Consider the following 27,994-nt stretch of genomic DNA (forward strand, 5'->3'; position numbering starts at 1 on the left):
ATGTTCGGGATCCAGGAGCATCTGATACGAGAAGTGAGCGGATTAAAAGAGAGAAGTCTTGGAGAGGAGATGGATCCAGTCCGGTCGTGGGTGCGTAATGTCGGCGTTGTGGATGCGAACGTCGCGGCGCAAAGGTACAGTACAAACCCAGCTGATGTATTGACAATGCCTTCTCACCAGTTCTTTTCATCAGCTGCACTCAGGCTCGTAAGCGACATCATTTATTGTCATGATCAGCATCGTGAGCGCAACACAGTTTATAATGTGTATATATTATTCAACATAAGAGCAGGCGTCCTTTCTGAAAAGAGCTGCAAGCTACTTGTTGCAAAAGATGGCACGAGTCCCCCACAAAAGTCATTGCCCCCAAACTCATAAAAATCTTTTTATATAATTGACATTATTATTATTTTCTAAAGTAATAAAAGGAAAGTTCTGGTTATTTGCACACAAGGAAAGCAGGCCCATGTTGCCCCCTAATAAACTAATAATCAGAACTATTAGAATTTAACATGAAGTCACGGAGAATTTGATCAGAGATGTTACTCTTGTGCAAAAGGTCAACTTACATATTTAGTTTACACGATTAACTTTGAGATCAAATCTCAAAACCTGTATGTGATTAAAGCTAAATCTATTTTTCCCCCAGAGCTGCTGCTGCAGCTGATGTTTTTCATCTGGTAGCTGAAAAACACTTTTACATACTTTACATTTACTTCATCAACACAAGTAGCTATTTGTCTATTGTTGAATCATTCTTCTACTTGTCCCAGACTGTTTTCCATATCCCCCAGATGTTCAATCATCATCCTCACATTTATCATTTCTTTACCAACACACGCACACATCAGTGTTCTCGTGTTGCAAATTGAACGTTTAGAAAACAGTAAAAACATAACTCATAAAAGCGAAGCAGCGTTGTCAAGAAAAACAAGTAGGCAACAAGTCAATTAGTATGATACATATCTTAATAGATATAAAATATAAATAGCAATTAGTAGCCTAAGTGATACAATAATGGCGCTAATCGTACTGTATTCATTTTATTTGATGTCATGAAATATTCTAATGATAGGAAAAATGACATTTAAAATATCTAGTTTGTAAAGAAAAACAAAAACTCGGCATGGGCAAATTTTCCCTCGGGCTTTTTTATTCTTTGAAAAAACGTTGTCATGAAAATAAAAATCCATAATCTACTAAAGTTTGAGTTATTTGAAAAGAGATCAAATGGCCCATTTTAGACCGAAGTTAAATTTACAGAAAAACTGTGCAGACCCTCTGTTGTGCAGATTTGTTCATCTTTTTTGGGGGTTGAATTAAGATAAAAGACTCGGTTATTATTTGAGGGACTTTTCCTTTATCTTTCATTTATTAAAATTCAGCAGTCCGTAGCCTGGTGAAGGGTTTTAAACAAGATGCTTCATTCTAGTCGAAAGAGCTGATTCTATTGTGACTTTTCAAGCTAGAATAATAGCTTCAGCAAGTTTTGTCTTTCCAGTTTTTCCTTTCTGCTTTGGTTTTTGTGTAATTTTTCACGGCCATATCACGTTCTTCAAGGCAGGTAAAAAGGCCTTCAAGTCATGGGAAAAATATTTAATATATTTATAAATTATCTGTATTTTTGTGTTTGTTAGTTTTTTTTGCAGTTTATTTACAATTATTGTATGGACTGAAGGCCTTAACAATTGGAGAAAAAAACTTTGTAACTAATGGGAAATTAAATGCTTTTAAAAACATTTTTAATATTTGAATAACTGCCTTTAAAGTGCCAGTAACACAGATTTGAGATGCATATGAGTTTTCATGATTTACTACAAACAGAGAAAAGTGTCCGGTCTTTAGTTTTTGTTTTATTTAGATTTATTTGAGAAATATTTTCGACCACCAAAGGATTGTATGCATTAGATGGCAATTTAATTAAAAATAACCATTATATTTACTAGTATAAATCAGTTTATTTAACACAGTAAGAATGTCTTTAATGTGACGGTAAATGTGAGCTGACTTTCTCTTCCTGTTGTGTCCTCAGTGGAGTAGCTTTGTCAAGGGCTCACTTCGAGAAGCAGCCGCCCTCAAATCTCCGCAAGTCCAACTTCTTCCACTTTGTCCTGGCGCTCTACGACAGACACGGCCAACCTGTGGAGGTGGAGAGGACTGCGTTTGTGGACTTTGTTGAGCATGACAAGGTGTGTGAGTGTTTCTGAACGCCTGTCTGTCTGTATTTGAAGATGTCATCAATTCACTATATAGTTTTCACCTTTGCAGTTCTTTCAGGGACATTTATAACACCTAAAACCACAAATCTAAAGCAACATCGGCTGATAACAGCAGCAGAATGTGTCAGTAATATACTGTATTTCAGCTGCAACCAGGTGCTCAACTTGATCTTCCCCATCCCCAGTAAAGCCAAGCATATCGAACAGCTGACGGCTACATGTTTACACAAGCTTTACCCTCAATGAGCTGATGATGTGGGATTGAAAAAGAATATCTAATGACTAATTAGCAGCTTGCCTCATTAGGAGGACATCACTACTTTTTAAAATGCAAATTATGCTTGCTCCTGTTAAGTTATACAGAGAACTAATCATCAAAGTCTCTTTTCCTTCATGCCCCCCCCCCCATACTCTAAATACTGCTGGGGGGGGGGCTTTGGATTCCTCAGGTTGGACAAGACCAAAATAAGGAAGGGTGCAGTATGGAGACAGAGTTAGAAAGAGACTTGAGAGGGGAGACTGCCTGGAGTGAGAGCCTTATGCCCAGTGTTGATGGATGTTTCTGCCTTGTGGTGAGGGGAGCGAGAATCTCCTAAACTGGCAACAGCTCTCCCCTGTGAGAAAGACAAGAGGACACCGTCCTGTCAGCTGAAGTTCAAACATAGTTTTACTATGAATTTCATGGGCAGCAGTGGCTCATGGGAGGGAGGGAGATGGCGGGCGGGCATCAGTGCTAATACCAGGGCTGAAAGCTGTCAGTGTGCTCCCCTTTGTGCCACACAGGCCGGTGTAGAGTAATATGACGGCAGTGGAGGAGTTCATTTTCTGCATGGTTACCCTGGCATCTGTTTTTGCTTTGTAATTATGCTGAGGTAGAGCGATGGCATGGCGAAATAAATGTTCCTCTGTGTATATTTACAAAACTTATGAAGCCAGGCATCCATCTATCTCCTGATGTTCAGTCTCAATCTCGCTTTCGATATTAAGTTTTGAGCTCTGTTGCATTCCAACTTATCTTCATGCATCTTAATTCCCAACCAATTCTTCTTCTTCTTCTTCTTCTTCTTCTTCTTCTTCTTCTTCTTCTTCTTCTTCTTCTTCTTCTTCTTCTTCTTCCCTCCTCACAACTGTCTCCTTCTCCCAGTTTCTCTACTTCCCCAACCTCCTCGTTCTCTCTCCTTGTCTCGCGCTTTCGTCTCTGTGATGCCAGCCTCCTGGGTTATTGGACCAGAGAGCATTCCTTTGAGACCACTTAGAAAGACCAGTAGAGGTAGAGGAAGAGAAAGAAAGAGAAGGAACAAGAGACAGAGAATGGGGGGGGGGGGGGCTAGTGAAGAGCCTAGGGGGGGAGTGAGGGGTAGCGGAAAGGAAGTTTTTCTGTCAAGGTCGACTGCTGCTCAGTCTCACATACAGTACTTTCCACTCACTGAAACACACATGCACACACAGCCATGCCTGTGCTAGCTCGTTGCGGGGAGGACCACTGCATTTGATCGTACAGTTTTAGGAGTTCACATCAGACATGATAGTTCAACCTCTACAAAGAACATCCGACTCAAGGTTAAGCGCTCAGCTCTTGAGCACAACGAAAAAGGTCCCACGTGGGCTTTGAGCCTACAACCCTCTGATCTCGATGCTGCTCGCAGGGAAGGGGGCGAGCTGCAGGATTAGGAGAGACTCACTGATGCTCGGCTGTGCTTATCTGAGCCCCAAATGTGCTTAACTGCATGCCCTGTCTGTGTGTCTGTCCTCTCTTTCCAAGGAGCAGACAGGAGAAAAGACCAACAATGGCACTCACTACAAGCTACAGCTCCTCTACAGCAACGGTGAGTGGAGTCACACATGAGCTCTCAGATTGTGGGTTGATTCTTTGCCCTGTGAGCTGTCTAATTCAATCGTTTAGATGATGACTCTGAGCCCTGCATGTAACAAGAGTTAGAAAAGGTCACCAGTGACACCAGCATGCTGACATGACACACACCTTTCCACTTAAGCAATCTTCCTCCACATCCTCCCCTGCCTTACCTCGCCTCTCCTCTCATAAATTACCTTCCGCTCATCGTCTAATCACTGGGTTTGTACGATTCAGCGTTCAGCTCTGCGAGGAGCCACTTCTGGGGGAAAATGAGGTACATGTTGCATGTTCACTTCTTTGGGAAAATGAGGTACATGTTGCCAGCCCCCCCCAACCCACTCACCCCCCCCCCCCCCCCCCCCACCTTCCCCATCCCAACTCCTCTAACCCCCCATGGTGCATCCACATCAGATCGGGGGATACACAGAGAAATTCGGCTCCCATGAGCCACTGCTGCCCCTACTATGCCATCGCAGTGGCACCCATGGGAGAGAAGATAAAAGACATGTTCCAGAGCAACCCCCTTATACACCCTCCATGCGCGCACACACACACACTCACATGTTCATACAAGCACACCAAAAGCACTTCCTCTACATCCCCTCCTCTCATCCCCTTCCCCCAAGCGATATCAAAGGCATCTCAATCGAGACTTTGATGAGAGGAACACATTTTAAAAGCAATACTCTCCAAAGTCTCTATAAAAAAATCCTCGGGTAATGCGTTCTTCTTCCAAAGAAGCAATTCATTACATGTCGTTTCCCTATCTTGTGTGATTTACAGCGGAGGTTTTGAAGCATCCAGAGGTTCAGGTGTTTCTGGAAATCTCACTCAGAGACACACCTGATTACATAGAAGCAAGCGAACAACGTTAAAAAGACATTTGCTTCCATTGAGCCCCTTAACCAACTGATCGGGCACCTGTTGGTGTATAACTCTAATCTCCAGCCAGTCAAGTCAACTTCAGGAATAAATCAGAGGTTAACTGAGAAATAACCAAAAAAAGAACAGCCTGACAAATCGTGAGAATGTCGTTGTAAATTCTGGCCTTGAAGCAGGACATGACTAATAATCGTCAAACATCAAATAACTCTCAATCCCCTCAGAAACCATCAGAGAGAAAATATGAACTGCATGCCAATCTTATTCCTCCAGTTGGCTGGACAGAGTTCAATGCTTTTTCTGAGAGCTTGTCCAGAGTTTGAGATAAAAAAAGATTAATGTCATAAATTTTTCCATTTTATTTTGAGAATCCTCGGCACTATGTACTTTTTTATCAACTAGTTCGAGGATGGGTTTAGGAGTTTAAGCGCAGCTTCAGTTGCTTAATTTATGGTTATGTACTATTTTGCAATTAGGTTCGACTGAATCAGCCTTCATTTATTATTTGTCCAGTAATGAGGAGGTTATCTACACAATGACGATGTCTGTTTCTATCTCTCTTCTACTCCCAGTTTCCAACTCAAGCACAGAGGGCAAGAGATCATACATTTGGATTCTTTGGAAAATTTGTTCCACTTTAGTAACTAGTATAACTTTAAGTTATTGATAACAACAAATTTCTGTTTCTGTTTTCTTTTTGCAGGGGTTCGTACGGAGCAGGATCTTTACGCACGACTTATTGACTCTGTCACTAAACAGGTTGGTAAACTTTCTCATAAGTCTTCCCAGAGGGTTTTTAACCCTCAGCTGTGTAAGTAAGTAAGAGTTGAATTGATTTCTTGATGAAACTGAATTGTCCCATTGCTCTTTATCTCCTCTTCTCAGCCCATAGCATACGAGGGACAAAACAAGAATCCAGAAATGTGCAGAGTTCTGCTCACACACGAGGTTATGTGCAGGTGAGTCTTACACACACAAAAACACACACACACACGCTTGTTCAAACCTTCACCCTCAGGGACGAAATCCAAATATCCATTACTCTCCTTCGCTCTGCTTTGTGTCAGTCAGCTTGAAATGTGGTTTAGGGACGTTTGGGGATCTACTTTTTTGAAAACTAGACTGTGGTTGAACTGTAAGTCTAGCCTGTCTGTCATCATCCTTGTTACAGTGGTAACCCCCTGCTGCTTTCTGCTGTAATGCAGCATGTCCCCAGCCAGCTCCTGTTTCCTCCTGGAGCTCCTCTCTCTCTCTGGCCTGGGGTTTTGCAGCCAGACCACAGCTGACAGCAGCAGACACACTTTAGGGGAACAATCCACCTTTCCCTCATCGAAATGTAACTCCAGCACTTCTGCTCAGCCAAGACATCTTGTTTGAACTTCGTCAACATGTGATGACAAGTGTAGTGGTGGATTCTCAGTGTGACAGCCAGCGTCAGAGAGTTGTTACAAAGCAGAGCAAGTTTAAAGAGTCTAGTCACAGGTTAGGGATCAGGGTTTTGGTTATTATTTGGCAAATAAAGAGAATAGGTGAACACGGGGTTATGGATGGAGAAGAAGCTGGAGAGAGCGGCCTGGAAGTGGGGCAGTGACCCAGGATTCGAGGGCAGCAGGGGGAAGGATAGGGGGCTGGGACATGGGGACAGGGGCTAAGATGGAGTGGGGTTTGCCATTGTGTAGCCAGCAGATGCCCGAATGTGACTCACAGCTGGCTAATAACAGAGCCGAAGAGGCAGAGGGCAAGCGTCACAGCTGGGGAGTGAGGCCGTCTGACAGGGGGGCGGAGGGGGGCAGGGCAGGGCCAAGCTGGGACACGAGAGGGGTGAGGCGAGGTGTAGGGGTGGCAGATGGTTAGGGGTGGGGGCACTTTTGTTATGCAGTGAAGGGGACTTTGGGGAGGGGGTGCTGGGTGGCCAGCAGGCTCCTCGGACAGGACTGCTGACGAATGGTAGGATGTTATGGGACGGTGTGTGTGTGTGTGTGCGTGTGTGTGCGCAATGAGGCTGCGTGGGGGTTGAGTTTGATTTCGAAATCAATGTGACAGATTGCCTGGCTGGCTTTTCACTTTTGAATGGTCTCTCACTGTTTGTAGGGTGTGTTGTTGTACCTTTTCTTCCTCTTTTATTCTTTTGTCTATTCTTCCCCTCCCCTCTCATGCCTCCTTTGTGTGCTCCTGGATCTTGGCCGACTGTGGGGCAGAGTAGACTGGGCCCGTGGATGTGGATGGGCCAGACAAATGATGGCTCCTCCTGTTTAATTTGTTTTCTTTTTGCCTCCACTGACTTTTTCCTCTTTTCTGTCTCTTTAACTGCCCACTCAGCCGCTGTTGTGAGAAGAAAAGTTGCGGCAACCGAAACGAGACGCCCTCTGACCCAGTCATCATTGACAGGTAATGAGATCAAACCACGTCCCACACAGTGTCCAACACCTCTGACAAGCGCCTCTTCATACTTTTTCTCTGTATAAATGGACCCACACAGTCACAAAGAGAGAGATCATGGTTTGATTTAAAGGGTTGTGCTGAGATCTCACCAATCAGCTGTTTACAGCCAAGTGAGAAGAGTAGCTACATAACAGAGTAGAAGCCCCAGTTATAACATGTATGGATGTTTGGTCCGGATGTATTTCAACAGCAGTGTTAATGTTTGTGTGTGTATTTCACATATAAATATTAATACGTGCATGCACGCATCACATATAAATATTACAACATAAGGTTTATAGTTTACACTGAATCAATGCAAGCAGGCAGTATAAAGTATCTGTGTCCATGTCTGTCTCCCATGTGTTTCTCTCTCCTCAGCTTTCTGTTTATCTGTTGATATATCTTCAGCCTGCTGTTTCAATTTGGTCACTCATTACGATCAACAGCCGACTTTGCACCTGAAACCTGCCAAAAGTGTAGATTTTTTTTTGTCTTTTATCAGAAGCATGTGGATCTTTCACACCACCAGACGGGTGCACATATGTAGTAAATGTTCACCCTGACAGCCAGTTATCAGGCTTAAAGGCGGACGACCTCCGCCGTAATCAGCGTGTGTGAGGGCCTTCACGTCCGAGGGATTTCGGAGGTCTCGCGCTGTCTGCCTGGCTTTAACCAGTGTGATGAATGCTCATAGGCAGACCGCATGTGAAATACTTTCTCTGCGATGTCATAGACACAACTTTCATCTCCTCTCCCTCCCTCAATGCCTCCTCTTCTCTCTCCTTCCTTCTCTCCTTCCCTCACATTGTCTGTCTAGAAAACACTCACTTCATATACGTCAAAGACCCTTTTCTTTCCCCTCCTCAGTTCGAGCTGGCTGGCTGTTGACAGTGTGTCTCAAAGGATCTCTGCTGAAGATAGTTTTCATACAACGGAAAAATCGGGCTGTTGTCTTTTGAATTTTCCCAGAATACCTTGGAGCAGCTGCTTTTCTCATTTGCTGTTGCACATTACTCTCCCAATAACCCTCTCTTCACCGCTTTTATACTTCCTCCTAACATGGCTAAACCTCTAAATTTGTTAGTAAGTAGCTTGGTGGCAGGCTGGTGAGGAAAGAGCGAGCTATATCTTTGTGAATCCTTGTGTGTGTGTGTGTGTGTGTGTGTGCAGGCTGGTGTGCGCCTGTGAGGATTGATTTAAATGGAATCATTGACCTACTGTACTCTCTAATCACACTGGGCATATCCCGTCCTGATGGGGGCTTCTCCTTCCTGACTGGCCTGCGAAATCCTCTCCTCAGGGAGCGGCCTATTAGCAGCCAGTTAATTTCTGATAAGCCAATGGAATTCTGCGTTGGCCCGGTGCCCTTTTATCCCATCTTTTGTGCACTTTCTCATTCGACTGTATGTATGTACACCACACACTCAAAAAGTTAAAAGATTGACAGGGCAAGATGTGTGTGTATGTTCAGAGCATGTATACACTGTTTGTGTGCACACAAACGGATGTATATTTTCATGTGTGTGGGGGGATCCTTTATTTATGTATGTATATGGATGTATGAGCGATTGTGTATGTGTCTTTGTGACCCTTACTTTGACCTTTTTCCCTAGTCACTGCTTGGGTGTTAAATTATTCATGTGTGTGTGCAGCCCTATGTACATTTGTGCATGTGTGTGCCTACAGTTGTGTGTGTGTGTGTGTGTGTGTGTGTGTTTGTGTGTGTGTGTGCGTGTGCGTGTGTGTGTGGAGGAGACGGTCTGTTTCTGTGGCTCCAGTAATCAGCCTCCTGCTCCCAGCCCCAACACCTGTTCTCCAATTAACATGCAGCGTGCTGGGGCCCACTCGCTCCTATCGCCCAGCCACTGCTTTCTACCCTTTTTCTTCCTCCTTTTCTCTTTTTTTTTGTCTTACGCTCAGCCCCATGCTCCCTTCCTCCCCGCCTCGCCTCCTATCTGTACTTCTGCACACCCCTCTCGCTCTTTTCCGCTTGCTCCTACTGTGCACTTACTTCTTCACTCCCTATTGCTTAATTCCCTTGCTCCACTTCTTTTTCCTTCTCGTTACCGTCTCCACCACCACCACCAGCCCCGCCCCCTCCTTCCCTTTAGCCTGTCTAATTTTGCCATAATTAGGCAGTGTCATTAGGACACCTACCCAAGCACAAGGGAGTTTGCAATTCCCCAAACAGCCCAAACCCCCTCTTTTCTAATCTCCTTTCCATATTGTTTCAGTTTTCTCTCCCCCTTCTCCTGCTGCTGCTGCTGCACCCCGCCTCCACCTCCTCTTCTCCCTAATCCTGATTTGAGTGAAAGGAGAGAGAGGAGATCACAGCTGATCCACAGGGAGGGGTGAAGGGATAGACGGGTGGAGGGACTGAGGGATGAAGAGGGCAAGGGCAGTCGTTGACAAAGAGATGACTCTTAAGTTGCCTATGGGAGAGAATTATCTAATGCCCCTCTGCCTGCTGTGTCTAATAGTTTTACAATTGTCTCATCTTAACATTGGTGAACTGCTACGCTCACAGGCCTGATGTGACTTGTTTAGAGAGTCTTATCTTGGACTGATGGACTGGCTTGTTCACTGATTGGTTAGATGATTGATCAATAGACAGATAGATCAATTGATTCCTCTGGGCTCATCACCATAAATCTTCACTAACTCCTCAAACTCATGCCGTCAATGTTTTTATTACTTTTCTATTCTTGAGTAACATTTTTATATTTGGCCATATGTATGTTTGGCAGTTTGTTTTTTTACAATTAGCGCTGAAACAATTAGTTGATCAATTGGTTAGTTGATTATCAGAAAATTAGTTGACAACAATTCTGATAATCGATTGATTGTGTGCCATTTATCTAGCAAAAAAGCTCAATGTCCAGCTCCTCCAAAGTGAGAATTTGCTGCTTTTCTCTGTTTTATACCTTTGAGTTTTAATAAATTGACCCAATCAATAACATATCAGTCAAATAAAAAATATAATCAGCCTTATGTGTAATACTGGTATTTTCCCCCCAATCTTTGTTGTTTGACTCCGTAAAGCTCCTCTACTCTGAGGAGTTCTCAGTATCAACCCAGGCAGATCTGTTAATGGTGGGATTATTGCCATGCTGACCTCTGACCTCTGAGAAACTATATTGGTTCTGGGCCAAAGCTGGCCCCTGTATTTATGAGTGAACCATGGGTTTACAATGGAGACTAGCAGATGTCAGTATTAGTATTAGACGGTGTGGTTTGGATGGGAGTGTGAGAGCGTGCTTTTATATTTGGCTAAGAAGCTGAGATCAATAGTTGGTCATAAGGAGTGTGTGGAGGGATCCATCGTAAGGCAAGAGCCTTGTGATGTGGATGGGGGGTGGAGAGGGGGTGATCAATGGCAAGCACTATCTCACTAATTGATCGTGTTTCCAAGAGGGGTCTTTTTTAACAAGCCTCGCCGGCAGAGAAAAGAAGAATAATCAATAGGAATTTTCCAATGTTGTCAATATGGCTCTTCCCTCCCCTAGACTCAAAATGAGCTCACAAAGACTCACACATGCTCGTGAATATCAGCCTTTGATTTTTGAATACTGACCTAAAAAACAAAACCTCCATCTGAAATGCACTAGTACCATAGTTTTTGTGTTTTCTTTTCCTTTTAAACACTAATTTTACTTTCTGAGTTGATCAGTTTTGAACAACGATTAGTTGTCCTGGGCTTCAGATGCTCAGCTCCAAGAGGAATCCATTACTCTTAATCTTAGGTTGCGGGTTGTATTGATCTGTTTGTAGTCTTGGTTCTGGTGCATGTACCACAGCTTTGTTTTCAACTAGTCAGTGCTGGGTTTTGTTCCTAATCAATGCGTATTAGATACCTAGTTTCCGCTTAATTACAAAATTCCCTAGACAAATGTATATTATTGCAGTTATCATTTGTAAATTCCTCATACTGATATTAATTTTAAAACAAATTCTTCTTGCAAAAAGACATCTTGCAGTATGGTAATGTACAGACACACATGCACACAACTCAATTGTGCAGTGCAGTAAAACTGTACAGCTTTTTTTTTATGGTTCTTTACGGATTAACACTGTCTGGACAGTTTGACAATAAACTATTCAGATATCATTTGTTGGTGCATGTAAATGTCTGGTCTCAACCAGTGTGGTGTCTCAGTGAGGCAGTCCGACCATCTGTTTCGATGTCAGTCCATCCACCTGCTTGTACTTGCCCGTCTTTTACATTTTAAAAAATAACAGTTGATGATGAAGCGGGCCACTTCCCTCTGTGCTTCTCAATGGCATTTTTTACTGCTGTCTACCTGATCTTACAGCAGGCCAGATAGTTTCTCCTTGTACTGCCAATGGTGGGGAACTCCTCCTTCTTCAGCTTCAACCGAAAAGAAAATAGAAGCTCTTTGGGAAAAGAACATTAAACTATCAGCCAAAGAATAAATGCAGCAACATTTGTTGGACTGTGTCAGGGGTCGCATTCTTCCCCTTTCCCAGATGCACACTCACGCACTGCCGCCAAGTCGCCCTGTTAGGTCATCATATATGCACTTGAGAGTTTTATGTGTGAGACAACAATGTCATTTTAGGAGATTGTTTCTCATACTCCCAGTATAACATTCTCATTTGGCTGTAAAGTGGAACTCATACTGCAGCTTTCTCTGTTGATACTGGCATGCTGTACCTGTACTGCAATTACCTTTTCCATCATATTTTCCTAAAGTTGACTTGTCTAAAAGTCTTTTAAGAGGTGAAAATCCTGAGGGGCAGCGCTGTGATTGGTGTGAACTATCCCATCTTTTAGCCAAGAAATAATGAAAATCCAGTGAAATGGATTTGTGTTTCTAATTTCCCTCCTGGTTTCATACATTTTACTCTGAAACAGGATGATGATGCAAATCATCAGTAAGGAGGACTTTATGTGAGAAGTAGCTGAGAAAAGGGTCTCTGACAATAACTGTTGTGGATCACTCTCCTCCTCCATCATCCAACACAGAGGATGTGAAGGAGGCATATTTTTTTTATTATCCTCCATTTGAGCTGCAGATGATGTTGGCAAAGTCGTTGCAAACTGATACTTGCAGGCCCACCCTCAACTATGGTTATTGCTGCCAGTGATGGCTGGCTTGTAAGATCCGTGGAGTTTCTATGAGGGGTTGGCCAGTTGGAGGGATACCTCCAAATCTATGATCCCATTTTTTTTGAATTTCACATTTCAAAAAACATTTTGGCAGTTGACCAGAAGAGAGATGATTTTTGGTAATGGTATGTTGTGATTTGACCCCTTTTTGAGTGCTGCTGCCTGTGACTCAAGTATAAAGCAAAGATCTATGCTGAGATATTCCATTTTCAATAAACATTTTCTTTTGCTTGGAGAAAATTGTGACATTTTGATAGACAGGGATTTAAGTATACAATCTATATACAGTATATACTGTATGTCTTTGGCATAATAGCAGTTGATAGTTAAATAAGACATGGAGGGGTGCAAGAAAACACATTTTCATTGAACTGGACATATAAGCATTTAAGGACATGGTCATTTAACGCAGTCTCAAAGAAAGATCTGTCACTAGGTTTATAAACAAATAATAATCACTTTACTTCATGGTGTATAAGTTTCACCAGGTGAAGTTAAGTGTTACTGTAGCATGAAATATGTTGCTATGGTAAGATGGAGTTTTATATACCTTGCACATCCCAATATATAGTTTTAATGATAATACAATCTTCCAGCCAATCAGAAGCCAGTATCAGCACCAGTAAACTCTGCTTTACAGTTGTTGGAATTCACTCCACAGACTGATCAGGTCGTAGTGTTGCTGGATTGCACTGCACACTGATGCAGTTATTAATATGTATGCATAAATTACCTGTCTGTCACACATGCATACATGCACAGAGACAAAGTCAGACACCCTGGTCCCCTCAGTCCGCTGTCACAGGTCTCTCCCTGGTGGGCTAGTACTGTCCAGTCCCTCCAGACCCCCTGTCAGCGAGCCCCTCAGGCAGGGGGCCAGGCAGCGTGGCGACAGGGCCCTGAGGCTCCAGTGCACACCGCCTCACACAGCGGAGCGGCACTCAGGCTGGACCACTGAGCAGCTGGCACAGGACCACGGGGATGGCTCCTCCCTTGGGGCAATGCAAGGGGAAGAATGACACAAAGACAGACAGGGAGAGACGATGCTACGTCTAGAATATCAAATTCACTGACAGGTACTGCTTCAAACAGTGAGAGAGTTAGACTGGTGAAAATGAGTTCAGGGACCTTTTGTGGGGCTCGAGATTTCTGCGACGTGGTCTCTTGTGAACTGGGAAGATCCTGGGACTCCAATGTGCACAGGAAGTGTATAATGAGTCGTAGGTTATGAGCCGAGTTTGTGTTTGGTCACCTTTGCTCTGCTTCGGCCAGTGTTAGCTGTTGTGGCTTGAACCCTGACACAAGGAGTAGGCCCGGTTTGTTTTCTTTGAGAGAGCCTACAGAGGGGGCAGTCGGAAACAGAGAGCAGTGGAGAAATGTTTTGACAGGAAATGGGAATGGACTACCAATGGGCTAATGTGGAGGAACAGCAGGGGGACTTTTAGAGTGGGTGGGATGCTAAGAGTAGGGGGGGGGGGGGGGGGGTTATTAGAAGTTTTGAGTTGCAGCTCAATGGCACTCTGAAAGGCCTCGCTCTCCCAGAGTAGCTGGGACAAACCCTACCATTTGTCTGGCCACTAATAGGGTTCACCTTTGGTGGCGCAGTGTAGAGATTAAGTAGGGGCACTCAGAGGATCAGAAGGGGGCAGATTAGTGTGATTTAGAGGTACTTCAGATCGCAAGCAAGTGAGCGTGTGTGTTTATGTGTGTGTGTGTGTGTGTGTGTGTGCCTTTGGATTTGGTTGTCTGTGGGTTTATTTTTCATGTGAAATTCCTGCATTTACCATTTATTTTGTAAGGGGATCTTGTATCAGTATAATCAGGATCTCGTGTATGTGTGTGTGTGTGTGTGTGGGTGGTTGTAGAGTCAGAGGCCAGTTAGCAGTGGTATTTAGGAACAAGGGCTGTTTTCTTTGGCTGGATGTTGCTGCTGTGGGTGGAGCTGTGAGGGTGGGTGTGTGTGTGTGTGTGTGTGTGTGTGTGTGTGTGATGGGGATGGCCATCCTCCTCTGTGAAGGTCTTAAATTTCACTAATGACTTAACAATGCCCCCTGGTTCTGGGCTGGCCCCGCTAGCCACCTTGTTTGTTTGTTTGTCTGTTTATCTGGAATCTGGACAGACTTTAATTTCTCCCAGGAGTTAGATTTCTCTAAAAACTCTCCACCCTTTCACTTTTTGAAAACATTTCCGAACAATAATATTGACACATCTGCAGTATTTCTTCAATAAAATTTGATTAAGTATTTCTATTGGCCTGTGCTTGGGGCAGTAGTTATTCCTCCTGTGGGACATAGGGAGATATTGTGTGGACACAGTTTTCATACAATAGATCAACATTTTTAAAAACGTCTACTGGCACTTTAATTACAGCATGCTAACAGAAGAATATAGCGTGCAGCGCAGGATAGACTTGTGCACTGAATTTCAGTATAGAAAGTTCAAGTAAAGCAGAAATCATCGCTGACTCTTTTGTGTTTTGCTGGCTGAATCATTAATGCAACAGATGTTGTGTTTTCCTCGTCATGGAGGAAAAATAAAAGTGAAAGGAAAACAGGAACAGCGGTTAAACAATTGAAATGTCACTATAATATTTTGGATGCATGCATATGCATGTGTGCGTCAGTGTGTGTGTGTGTGTAATGGTCTTGATGAATCTGTCAGGGCTGAGGGCAGGGGGTGATGTGACTGCTGACAGGCTCCCAGCATGCATGCTGAGAGCCCCAACAGTCTGCGTGCCCTCCCTTCAGCCCCCCCACCACCCGGCTCCCCTTCTCCTCTCCCAGTCCTCGGCTCCACACATTTGCTGTGTATTAGCCACGGACAGTAAATTACAGCACCCTGGACCTCTGAGTGATTCCATTCCCGTCTCTTCACACGTTCCTCCTCTCTCCCTGCTGCACCATTATCCAGCTCACCTTCTCTGCGTCTGTCTATCTCTCTCCATTTCTCTCATTTTGATCTGTTTTCCTCCCTCTGTCTGTCATATTCGTCCTGGCTCTTCGACTCCCTCAACCCTGTCAGATATCTCTCCCCTTTCTGTCTTTCTCTCACTTCTGTTATACTTCTCATCCTCCGTTCTTCTATTGTGTCACGCTACACAGCGCTCCCTCCCTTACACATCCCCTCCGCTCCCCCTTTACTTTCTTACAAGCAGGTCCCTGTTGTCTCAGCTTCACAGGTTTCTCAGCTGCTTCTCGCTCCCTCTCTCTCTCGTCCTCCTTCCTATCCCTCTCTCCCACCCTCTCCTTCCCTCCCCCTCTTTGCCCCCCCCCCCCCCCCCTTCCTTCTCTCTCTTTCTGGAAACAGATGTTGTTTGTCAGATCTTATCATTACTGGCTAATTAAGAAGACATCTCTTCTCCTTCTGTTGTTGCTTCTCTTTCCTCTCCTCTCCCTCTCAGTGGCATCCATCCCAGATTCATTGTTCTTCTCTGAGAAGGGTTCGGGTCGAGCTTTGATATACACATGTTATTGGTCAATCTGATAAGTGGCTGATTGATTGAAAGGCTATTGACAAAGCAAGATTATTGTTGGTGTATTGCAGATGACCTGTTTGAAATCTATTCAGCTGCAGAGGGTGCTCCGTGTCTCCATTTGACAGTTGAGAGTATATTTTGAATCCCTGTCCCTCAGGACACACCAAGCATGCTGGGAGAGGTGAGGCCACTGATGGGAGTTCTATTCCCTGTCCTGGTTGTGAATTCATGTTCTCTAGACTCTGAATATCTCTCCATATCCATCTATTTGGCAGGCTGACCGCAGTCCCATGTGGCCAAGCTTTGTATGCAATCTATGCTTTTGGCTTCGCTTGGGAGAGTGAAACATTAATTTATTTTAAATTGTTGAAATGCACATTTAGCAGCCAGCGAAAGGTTATGCAGTAAAACACTTTAGCACCCAGGAGAAACCTCGTTGAAACACTCGAGTGCCTCTTGTGTACCCTTCCCATCACTCCACTTTCCTCCTCTCAGACCTCTTTTTCCTCTCAGCTCCGCTGTGCCTCACTCACTTTTGCGGTGGCAAGCCTGAAGGTTTTACAGCACCAGCAAGCTCTATAAATCAGCACTAGTGGGTTAAATGTTTGGCTTTGTCACAGTTCTCAAGTTTAGAGGCGGGGTGTGGGCTGGGGCTGAGGTTGCAGGGGTGAAACCAGCCTGGGAGGCAACGGAGAAGAGGCCAGGAGGGGCACAGCCAATCCACCAGGCAAATGTATAAAGAGCTGAGTTCCCCCATGTGCTCGCTGTCTGCCTGAGCCTACCTGGAGTCACTCACTGATTCTCTTACCTCCAATCAATAAGACTGGGAATTTGATTTTTTTGGCATATAGTGCATATTTTAGCTTTAGTTTACTGATAGCAAAACAATACTTTTCCCGATCCTTTAATTTGAGAAATGTTTTTCTACAAGTTCTGTTTTTGTCTAGCAAAAGAAGTCAAACTTAGCAAATTTTAAATTTTGTCTTCATACAAACAGCCAGACAAGATCTGTGTCTAAAATGATCTCAATTTCAGTTACAACATGAAAATGCTTCTGACACATTCATGCATCAGTAATATATAATATATATATTATATTACAATATATGATAATATAACACTGATAGGAGCCATTCAGCTGCATAACGAGTGCTTTCACTCTCAATACTTTCACTTGTAATGGAGTTTTGTTACATTGTCGTATTGGTACTTTTACTTCGGTGAAAGATCTGAATACTTCTTTCACCACTGTATCTCACTTGGCTGGTTTGAGGTGCATGTCAGCATGTTGATGCAGATGTTGTTTAAGCTCTCCCAACTCGTACAGGATAAGCACTGATGTCACTGAGAGACTATTAGACATCAGGGTAATGTGGTGGCCAGTCATTTGTTATTAGGTAGACAGTGGAAACAGAAGAAAGCTACAGCTGCTTTATTGAGGACTGGATGTGTTTTAAAAGCTGTTAGAAAAAAGTGAGAAAAGACGAGCATGGAGTCAGATTGGCTGAGCGATGTTTGCTGGTGAAAGGCCAGTGAAGCTGATGCCACAGATATCCCTGTATGTTTTAGGAGGGGGGGGGTGGGGGGGTTGGACTGGGAGGTTGGTGTGAAAGGTCCTGTGGTGGTATGCGACAGAGGGGGTATCAGTTCGTGGAGGGTTTTCTGTGCCCCATTAGCAGTGTCAAAGGTCATGTGCCCCGGGTGTTAACCCTGGTGACCAGTCTAGCTTCCAGTCTGCCAGGGGACCTGGGTCCAGGGGTATTTATTACTACACCCCCCCCTCCCCCCCCACCTCCACCCCTGCTCCATCCCCCAAACACAGCTCTCCCCATGGAGGAAAACAAAACACCTCCACCCCCCCCAGCCGTTCCTCGGCCCGGGTACATGTACTAATTGGATGCATATCCATACACTGATGCATGACGACCCATCTGTAGATTTGAGCCTTGACGTGAAATATTATTAGGTCAACATTAGTGTATCCAAATCCTAGCGCATTGCCACAAATTGCAGCATGTTTTTGGCCCATCATTACATGTTTTATGAAAAATCAGCTAGCACGTACAAACGTTTGACTTTTACACATTTGTTTTTGAGGCATCATTTTTGCTAATGTGTATAATTTTTGCGTGATTGATTGTGCACACATGGTCGCTTGCAAGTCAGTATTTGTCTTTGTGTATTTCTCTGTGAACTCATGTATGAACGTGTGTGGTTTGTACAGCCAGTGTGTGGCATATGCATGCATACGTGCATGCATCTGGGCCTGCTGTATGAGTTAGTGCTCTCAGTGTGTGAGTGTGGCAGAGGAAGGTCCTCAGCATGTCAGTATGTTTTAATGCTTCACATCTGGTTTCCTAATTTTCCTCCCTCCCCTCCCTGCCCTCCCTTCAGCTCCCCTCCACTGCGATGTCAGGACACTGTTTTGTTTTTTCTGGGTGGGGAGGGGGGGTGATGGAGGGGATGCCTGATGAGTGATGGCCATGAATACAGGACATCAACATTCTCCCTCTCTTCCTCTGTCTTTGCCTCTCCTCTTCTCTATCTTTCTGTTCCTCTATTGCTCTGTCTCTCTGTTCTTATTTCTTACAATCAATAGCTGTTGAGCGTTATGGAGGGGGTCAGGGTTCCCTGTAGGAAGAGGAAGAAGAGGAGCAATCTTGACCTCTCTATCCTCACTCGTCTACTCTTCTTTGCCTATGTCTGAACAGCAGAGCTTCCACGTCTGCTGAACAAAAATTATGACAATCTCCTCCTCCTCATTCTTTTCCTTAAATTTCCCCTCCCATATTTTTCTATGAAAGCATACATTTGTGATCTTTGGAGCAGTAACCCAAATTTGGAAGGCCCAGAAAAAGAGATGAGTGGAGAAAGTTTTCTAGCCATGCTGCTAACTAACTTGAACTCTGTGTTAAAACCTTTTGCATCACATGCTTCAAGAGCCGCTGCTACCAGTAAACCTTCATTTACAATGAGCACAGAGGGCGATGTGTTTTATGTCTATGTGAAAAGGCAGTTTATGTCAACAGTGATTAGTGCTGATGAATGCCTATGAAGATTTTTGTTAGGGGTCCTGTGCTGCTTAGGTGCTCGTTGCATGATTAAGGCCATATGTAAAGCATAGTGTGTAACACTTATGTGTAACAGATGCCCCAGTGGACTGAGAAACTGGGGGTCCACACTGAGGAGTGAAATATTTTCAAAAACTGCATTTCTGCTATTGTTTTTAGTGTATTGACTTGCTGGTTGGTCGCTGAACTAGTTTCAGCTAAGCCAGTTGTCACCATTGGGATGGCCGCCTCATGCTGCGAGGCCTGTGTTTAGTCTTGGGAACTGAGGCAGATGTAGACAAAAGGGATTGCAGGCCTTGACAGAGATGCAGAAGTGAAGACAAAAAAGAAAAAACAGACTCCCTGTGGTGCCACAGTGGAAAATGATCCCAAGGTTTAAGACTTGGGTCTATGTTTTGTTTGTGTTTCCTGTTTTAAGTGTGTCTGTGGAGGGTAGATGTTGTGGAAGATAAAACTTGTGTTTCCATTGCTGGTCACAGTAAACTCTGTGAAATTCAATTACGTTTTAAATTTGTCATCGATATGGAACAATAGAAATCACGAGTCAAGTTTTGGTGTCATTGTTAGTAATCTAATACCACAGGAAGATGTTTTTCTGTAATGAGCGAATAATGCTTTAGCTTACAGTCTGTTCAGCTTTGCAAAATTGACTCGTTAGCGATTGAAAACAAAATGGTTCATCATCATGGACATATATCCCATTAGCTTGAGTTGCTCTATGTTACTCACTTAACATTGTTCAAACAAACAGAATCATCAGTTTACACCTGCTTTATAGAGCAGAATATTCTGTGAATGTAAAGAAGAAGGCGCACATGAAACATAAACACACTTAAGCTTGTGGAGTTCTTTGAAAACAGCCTTTCTCTGCAATTTCCCTGTGACATGAAGATCACCTCCAGTTCTTTGCATGTTCTCCTCATCTCTTCCCTCTGGACGGGGAGGTGTGTGGGTGTATTACATTACCAAAACAAAAACAAACAACAGCAATATTAAACTTTTGCAACCACAATAGAGGAGGGGATAAAAAACAGAGGGTCCTCGACTTCTTATTAATTATGCAAGATTAGTCTAATTATAATTCAGCAAATGAATGTGTGGCAGAAGGTGCGAGGCGACGGGGCTGGGAGATTTGCATGTTAAGTGGGCAGGGGGAAGCGGCTAATGCATGCTAATATATGCGTCAATGTCTCGCTTTAATTTCAGCATTTGCAGCTGTGTGCGTCCGAACTGAGGGGGGTGAAAAGTTGACTCAATGGGTTTTTGGGAGGGGGGCAAAGGTGGGGGTGTCGGTGTATTAGAGTGTGCATGCATGCATGTGAATGTGTGTTTCTGTGTGTGTGAGGCATCTGGTGTCATACAAACAGGGAATGATGAGAAGAAGTCAACAAACAAGGTCAAGAACCCTCAGAAAGTGCACAAAGCCTGAGATGGATGTAGACAACCTCTCAATTAGGATTGTGATTTTGCTATCTGAGGCATCAACCGCAAGTTTTATCATGTCAGTCAGTCAAATGAATGATGACTGCTGGTTAGATGAACATTACGTGGCCAACAAGCGAGTGACAAGTAAACTATCATGGCTAAACCACAGCCAGACCATGGACATGGTTATTAACACCAAAAATGTGGTCCCTGTGCTGACTTACCTCCCTATAAATGGCCACTAAAAGCCTTTAAAAATGAGCCATAATGTAAGAATCATTGCCCAGAATAAAACATACATACAGCACAACCCTCAAAGGAGGCAGTAAAATGAAACAGAACACTTTTGATTATGGTCCCTTTTCAGAGTCAGGAAACAAACTGTATAACTTCCCTTTGTGCATTGTTCTGTATATGTAGAGATTGTCATGGTGTCCAACAGGCAGATGTAAGGAAGGATGACAAAGTCAAGACACTGATGAGGAAAGAAGGAAGAAGGAAGTGGGAGAGGCGCAGATGTGCCCTTTTACATGTTTCCACCCAAAATTGAGGTCTAGCGTGGCTTTGAGGTTGGAGGTCCGAGCTCTCGCTGATAAATTATAATCACCCTCTGCCAACAACAATATTGATTGTCCTCCGACGAAATAGCTCAAATCAAGAAATATTGGACACACTGTTGGAACTGAGAGCTAGTTTCAAGCCAGGTCCCGTTCACAGGGGAGGAAGCTGGAGCGAGTGATGGAAGAATAGCGAGTAAAAGTTGACAGAATGAGGGAGAGATTAGTATTCGATGGGAGGGTTCATGGCTGTGGGGCCAATATGAAGTTCCTCTCCAAACAACCATTCTCCATTAAGATGACTTATATTTGCAGAGAGCACAGTGTGGGTGGGATTGGAGCTAACTATGTAGCCCAAAACCGCTGCCTCCCTCTGCAGCATTTTTCTTCTGCACTGTTGTTGTTTGTTTAATTGGAACATTAATGGATGTGTTTTTCATAGGCGAGACAGAGTGTATGTTCTCCGTGGAGTGAAGTGGACATCTGGTTTGAGGGCTATATATTTGCCAATTGCCATAATTATATCACTTCCAGGCTCGTTTGTCTTTTTCTTTTGTTTCAACACACGTCCTCTGCCTAATTTCTCTTCACCGTGAGATTTGTGTGGATGTGCTCAGCCTCGTCTGCACCTGCCCTCTTTCTATACTTTTCCTGCATCTCACCTTGCCAAGTCTTTCTCCTCCCTCCTCGCTGTATTTCAGTGATGGAATGTGTTCTTGTTGTTGCCTTCTCTTTCCCATCGCTGTCTTTGCCTCTCAGCATGGGGACTTTGGGATTGCGGCAGAGCTGCGTTGCCATGGCAGCGGGCTGTGTTGCCGAACTGTGTACACCTGGGATTTGGAGTCTCTCTCCGTAGTCTCCCTCTCTCCTATTTATTCCACCTTCCTCTCAGGTTTTCTTTGGTGTAGCAGAGGCTATCAGCACCCCTCTCTCTCTCTCTCCTTCTCTCATTCTCTACAGCCTATCACCCTCAAAAGTACTCTCACATGAAATGAGACACATATACTTGAAAACAAAATTCATGCCCATACCAGCGCCTGAGCCTCTATCACTACCTTCCTCTTTCCACCTCCTCATTTCACTGTCTCTGTAGTTGTCTCTACTTCATTCCCATGTGGGGGTTCAAATATGGCATTGCGGGATACCACAGTCCCCTGAGTCCCCTGGCATACATCACTGTCTCCACTTTACACAGCAGCTCTTTTCACTGGACTGTGCTTCTAATTCTCATCACTTGATTTAAAGTGTAATAACATTGACTTTAATTCAAAGCTAAACAGCTGGGATTGATGTCAGAGCTGTAATCATATATATATGCGTACACACACACACACACACACACACACACACACACACACACACACACACACCATCACCATCAACAAGACCTGTCTCTGAAAAATAATGAATGTCTCCTTTGACTGCTAGTGTGTCGCAGGGTAGCAAATAATCACATACATGATTCTTTCATGTGATTTCTTAGTTGCTGATGTACAAACATGTGTCCTCTTTTTTACCTTTGCAGGTTTTTCTTGAAGTTCTTCCTGAAATGTAACCAGAATTGTCTGAAGACAGCAGGAAACCCGAGGGATATGAGGAGATTTCAGGTACGGAAAAAATAAACGCATGTGTGCGCTTGTGTGTGAGTCGACTGAATATGGGAACCAAATTAATATAAAAAATATATTTTACAGTCATGCACATAACATACTGCCCCCACCCCCCCAATCCTAATAGAAATAATTTAATTATTAATTTCTTCAGACAGTTCTAAGTAGAGTTTATGTCACACACTCTCACATAGTAAAGCTCTGGAAAAGTTTTTCCAATGGAAGACATAAAGGAGGGAGTCAGAAGTGAAAGCTAAAAAATCAATAAGGAGTCAGAGAGACGGAAAGACAAACGAAAGGAGTTAGATATGTGGGAGACTTGGTCATTGGGGTGCTGGGGTGCAGGAAATAGGTTGAGGTGTTTCAGGAAGTTGTCAAGAATTGAGTGATTGGCTCCAGATGGAGGAGGTCATGCTCCGTGACCCAGGAAGTGGTCACAGGGGACACTCCCGCCTCACTTCCTCTGCCGTCTTTCAGCACCAGCGGCCCCCGTCTGGCATTCTCCTTCTCCCAGCAAACCCTCTGTCCCTTCCTCGTCTTGGTGCTCCCTCTGTCTTCCGCCATGTTTGCTTTAACTCCTGCAATGTGACACATGCTGAGAAGTTATGAGCATGCAGGCACTCCAAGACTCTCATCTCTGGGTTAAAAGGTGATCAGAGCTGGACAGGAGTCTGCTGCTTGATCGATAATTTACAGTTATTTCCTTTAGGTTCCCCTCACGTTCTACCACCTATAGCACATGTGCTTTTTCTCCTTTTCTTTCTTATGTTCCTTCACCTGCAAAATTACTCCCATGTGTTTACTTTGAAGGGAGTGCAAGGTTTTATCTTTGCCGTCTGATTTTCTAAAAATGCACATTATAAAATATTTATGGTTTACTTTTTAATTGAAAATGACTTTTTCCTCACCCATTTCCTCTAACTCTCAAAAACATGTTCTTAAACACACACTCAAGCTCATTATTACTTTCAGAAATAGTATCACACCAACACTCATAAATATCCAAAGTGGAAAACCTACAAGTATCCTCTCATTAATTATATGTGTATCATCCGTGCGAGGCAGATGTGGGAAGGGACACACACATGCTGCGGCCAGAAAATCAAATTAGGGCCTCTATATATCATCCACTACTTTAACGGCCGGCTAAAATGGAAGATTTGGTCCATATGTTTGGTGTCATTGAAGGATCAGGAGGAGACAAAGATGAGCCTGCTGCATGCTGTATGAATCAAAAAGTTACACAAGAGGCAGTGGAGAGGCCATATGGAGACCTGATGGAGGAATGGAGGAGTGTATGAGCAGTGTCATCACCAGAATGCAGACATATTATTAAGATCCCAGGGATGTCACATTACCTATTGAGAAATATTACTATCACCTGTACACCCAACCAAATTGTTGCTCAGGGATTTTGCTGTTGTAATCGGAGATTGTGACTCACAGCGTGCTGTCTAAGTCGTGCACTTACACTCATGTATCTTCCTCTTGGCTCTTTTCCCTCCTTTCTTTCAGGTGGTCTTGTCCAGCACTGTGAGCGTAGACGGCCACGTCCTGGCAGTGTCTGACAACATGTTCGTCCACAACAACTCAAAACACGGCCGGAGAGCTCGCAGACTGGAGCCAGGCGAATCTGTCGAGAATAGTATGGAATATGGTAAGACACTGACACTACAACTCTACGATGTCACACCCCATTTATCTTTTTGTTTTTATTACATGTCTACTTCATCATTCACACTCAGAAATATAGACATACACACTGGTCCAGAGAACAAACTGTAACAGCAGGTACTCGAGTTGCTTAATGTCCATTCATAATCACCATGATATATCAAACATAACTAGTGGTGCTACTGAGGTCATTAACTGAGCTCATTAATGCATTAATTAAATACTTGTCTTCACGTAACGCACTGATAATAATAATGTCTTTTTATACTTTTAGGGTTGTATTTTTTTACTACACTACATTTATCCGACAGCTGTGGTTACTAGTTACCTTGTTGATTGATATTTTACGTAAAAAACATATGATGGGCTGTTTTAACTACCCAGTATAATAACAATTCATTATAATCCAATAATAACACAACACTCACAGGGGCCATTTTCCTGCATGTTAGTACGTTTACTTGTAATACTTTAAGCACATTTTGCTGATAATACTTCCATATTTTTACTTTAGTAAGATTTATATGCAGGACTTTACTTGTAACCGAGTATTTTTACACTGTTGTATTTCAAATTTTACTTAAGTAAAGGATATGATTACTTTTTCCACAACTGTGCCTGTGTCTATGTACTCTTTTTAACTGTTGTATATGATTGCACTGCATTCAGGTCATGTGACTTTTTAACCTACATTTGAGATGGATCTTTCCCTCCTAACACCCTGTTCTTGCTGCAGTTTGTGGTGTTATTCATGGATAAAAGCCACATGGATAGAATTAAGTAACCATGAAATAATGTTATAGCTTTTAACTCTAACAATGCCTCGCAATAGAACAACCCTAAACTAAAGAGCCTCCTGGAACAGATTTAAAGCACACTCTATCACTCTCCTTTCAATTGGTGTACATCCTACATTGAGACTCTCGGAGTAACTCTTGCTTCGCTCTCCTGTCCAGCCACCCCGTGTATCAAAGCCATCAGCCCCAGCGAGGGCTGGACCACCGGAGGGGCCATGGTCATCGTCATCGGGGAGAACTTCTTTGACGGACTGCAGGTGGTGTTTGGCAGCATGCTGGTGTGGAGTGAGGTAGGAATTGTCTCCAAAACATCTCACTAATGATGGTACAGTCTGAAGCGTATTTTGAAATGATATATATAGCATATGGCTTGTCTCATTATTTAGATGATTTATGGCCAGTCTACACAAATTAATCTTTCTGCAGTATTGTGTTAGCCTAAATATTTACAAGGCATGGGGGGAAATCATTTGTTGCTGTTTTGTGACGTGATTTCTGTCCTGTTCCTCAGCTGATCACACCGCACGCTATCCGTGTCCAGACGCCTCCTCGACATATCCCCGGGGTCGTGGAGGTCACACTGTCTTATAAATCTAAACAATTCTGCAAGGGAGCACCTGGACGCTTCATCTACACAGGTATTTAGACAACACATTGTGTGCTTTATCGAGACTTATGAGGTTTTCAACAGATTGAGTGTTTTTAAACATGAGATTCAAATGAACTGAATGTGCAATATATGTTTTTTATTTTATTTCAGCCCTAAATGAGCCAACTATAGACTATGGCTTCCAGCGCCTTCAAAAGGTCATTCCTCGACATCCTGGTGACCCAGAGAAACTAGCCAAGGTTAGAGACTCCTAAATAAAACACTTCACCATGTTCAGGATGATTTTTCAAGGAACTATGCATGTTACAATTTTGTTAAGATATTAATGTGATAAATGCTGTTCTTTGCAGGAGATCCTCCTGAAGAGAGCGGCAGATCTTGTGGAGGCCCTGTACGGAAATCCACACAGTAATCAGGTAAACAGCAGCAGCTTTGACATGTTGGTACACACAGAACATGCAGATATTTAAGAGACTACAGCAGCAGTTTTGCATGTTGCAGCCCATTAAATATTAATTGTGTATACTCTACATTACTGCTAACCATTTTCCAAAGCATGCCATTAGTTAATAAACTGGCTTCCTACTTTGGAGGCAGCCACCGGTTTTCCATTCATTTCAGTGATCAACTTGCTGAGATTTTAAACCATTTTGAGCTAGGTAATCCATCAGAGTAAATATTTAGAGCTTTATTTTTTTGTTAAATTTTGATTGCATGATAATACCGTTCAGAGAAGGACTCCTCAATGTCAGGAAGCTTCAACAGCTCAGATTTGACTCAGAGATTTGAACCTGGTCTTTTTCTGTATCTGTGACACTCTTATTGTATCTCCTGTAGGACATGCTGCTGAAACGTGCGGCCGACATCGCCGAGGCGTTGTACAGTGTTCCCCGTCCTCACAGTCAGCTGCAGGCGCTGCCCAGCTCACCAGCCCACGGCAGCGTCATGGGCCTGGGCTCCTATCCTTCTCAGTTAGGCGTCAGCATTGGGGAACCCGGACAGAGCAGCCAAGGTGAGTGGAATGAGACGTAAACCAGTCACTACTTAATTTTTTTCCCCCACTAATGAACCTCAGAGGTGACTCAACGTTTTCATGTTTCCTCCAGGTTACATTCGAAATTCCAGCAGTTTGTCTCCAAGGGGTTACCCATCAGCCTCCACTCCTCAGCAGTCAAGCTACGGGGGCAGTGGAGGGATGACCGGAGGCTATGGGACAGTTCCCATGACCAGTCTAGGAGTGCCTGGCTCTCCTGGTTTCAGCAGTGCCTCCCCCACAGGCTCTCCCTACAGTAAGACCTTATATGTCTCTTAATGTTTGTGGTAATTAACCTCACATTTCTGAGTCTGTTGTGATTTTCAGACTTGAGACTGACTGTAGCCCTCTCTTCCACAGTAATGCCGTCCAGCCCCACTATACCAGGAAGCTCCAGCTCTTCATCGTCTCTCTTGCCGTTCTCCTCCTTCCCGTCTGCTGCTAAACAGAAGAGTGCTTTTGCTCCCGTACTCAGGCCCCAGGGCTCTCCCTCCCCTGCATGCCCCGCCTCAGGGGGGAACAGCTTCAGAGGTAGCCATCCGACTCACTATCTGACCCCCCTGTCTGAACTCACGAATGCAGTCTAACCCCTTATACTAACCACTCCAAAGCTTTGACTGAACAAGACAGGAAAAAAAGTTGCTGGATGTACAATAATGCAAGACCTGATTGATTAGAATCATAGATTTTGTATATTTTTTTCTCTCCAGCGATGACGGGCCTGGTTGTTCCCCCGATGTAGCAAAGTATCCACCCCAATCTACCCCAGACCACTGCTTCACTTAGCCCCTCTTTTGGCATTAAGAGGACTGGGAGAATGGAAAATCGATCACTAGCGACAATGTATAACTTTCCTTCCTGAGTCCCGCGCCATTTCTTAGTCCCTTTTTCATCCAGGTGGATGAACAGGACGAGGTATGAAAATGTCCAAAGACCAGCTGTCTTCTCTAGAGGCAGAGCAGATTACTCCACCCACATCTACAGACAGACAGTGCTCCTTAGCTAACAGCACCAGACTGGACCATATACCGCTGTGTGTCATGAAGCATCTGCATTTTGAAAGGAAACAAAAGGAAAACTGGTCCTAATTTCACCCCAAGCTTCAAAAGCATCTGTATTTACCTCTGGCCTACTACCACATGCAGTATCTGGTTCTTCCAACTCCTGCCCAAACCTTGGCCAGAAACGTACGGGACGCATTGCGAGATCACCAAACGCTGTTGGACGACGG

General features: G+C 43.9%; 1 protein-coding gene across 12 annotated transcripts; it reads left to right on the forward strand.

Moving 5' to 3' along the window:
- On the forward strand, positions 1 to 27,505 carry ebf2 (EBF transcription factor 2). Of its 12 annotated transcripts, none has more exons than XM_070905112.1 (17): positions 1 to 134; positions 2,033 to 2,189; positions 3,982 to 4,045; positions 5,660 to 5,715; positions 5,842 to 5,915; positions 7,276 to 7,344; positions 22,565 to 22,646; positions 24,165 to 24,306; positions 24,438 to 24,440; positions 25,280 to 25,410; positions 25,632 to 25,758; positions 25,881 to 25,969; positions 26,081 to 26,146; positions 26,568 to 26,742; positions 26,837 to 27,019; positions 27,109 to 27,294; positions 27,474 to 27,505. In XM_070905112.1, the coding sequence occupies exons 1-17, from the start codon at positions 1 to 3 to the stop codon at positions 27,503 to 27,505; spliced, it is 1,770 nt and encodes a 589-aa protein (XP_070761213.1). The 12 variants fall into 12 exon arrangements, with proteins under 12 accessions (XP_070761213.1, XP_070761217.1, XP_070761210.1 ...); XM_070905116.1 differs by lacking the exon at positions 24,438 to 24,440 and adding an exon at position 24,598 and having other exon boundaries at positions 24,165 to 24,284; XM_070905109.1 differs by lacking the exon at positions 24,438 to 24,440 and having other exon boundaries at positions 27,091 to 27,294.
- Positions 27,506 to 27,994: the final 489 nt, after the last annotated feature.

Source organism: Enoplosus armatus, chromosome 4 (assembly GCF_043641665.1).
Source record: "Enoplosus armatus isolate fEnoArm2 chromosome 4, fEnoArm2.hap1, whole genome shotgun sequence".
NCBI classification, from domain to species: domain Eukaryota; kingdom Metazoa; phylum Chordata; class Actinopteri; order Centrarchiformes; family Enoplosidae; genus Enoplosus; species Enoplosus armatus.

Coding starts and splice junctions, on each gene's coding strand:
- ebf2 (XM_070905109.1), top strand. CDS start 1: ATGTTCGGGATCCAGGAGCATCTGATACGAGAAGTGAGCGGATTAAAA. Junction 24,307..25,279: donor CGAGAATAGTATGGAATATG/GTAAGACACTGA, acceptor TCTCCTGTCCAG/CCACCCCGTGTATCAAAGCC. Junction 25,759..25,880: donor TGGACGCTTCATCTACACAG/GTATTTAGACAA, acceptor ATTTTATTTCAG/CCCTAAATGAGCCAACTATA.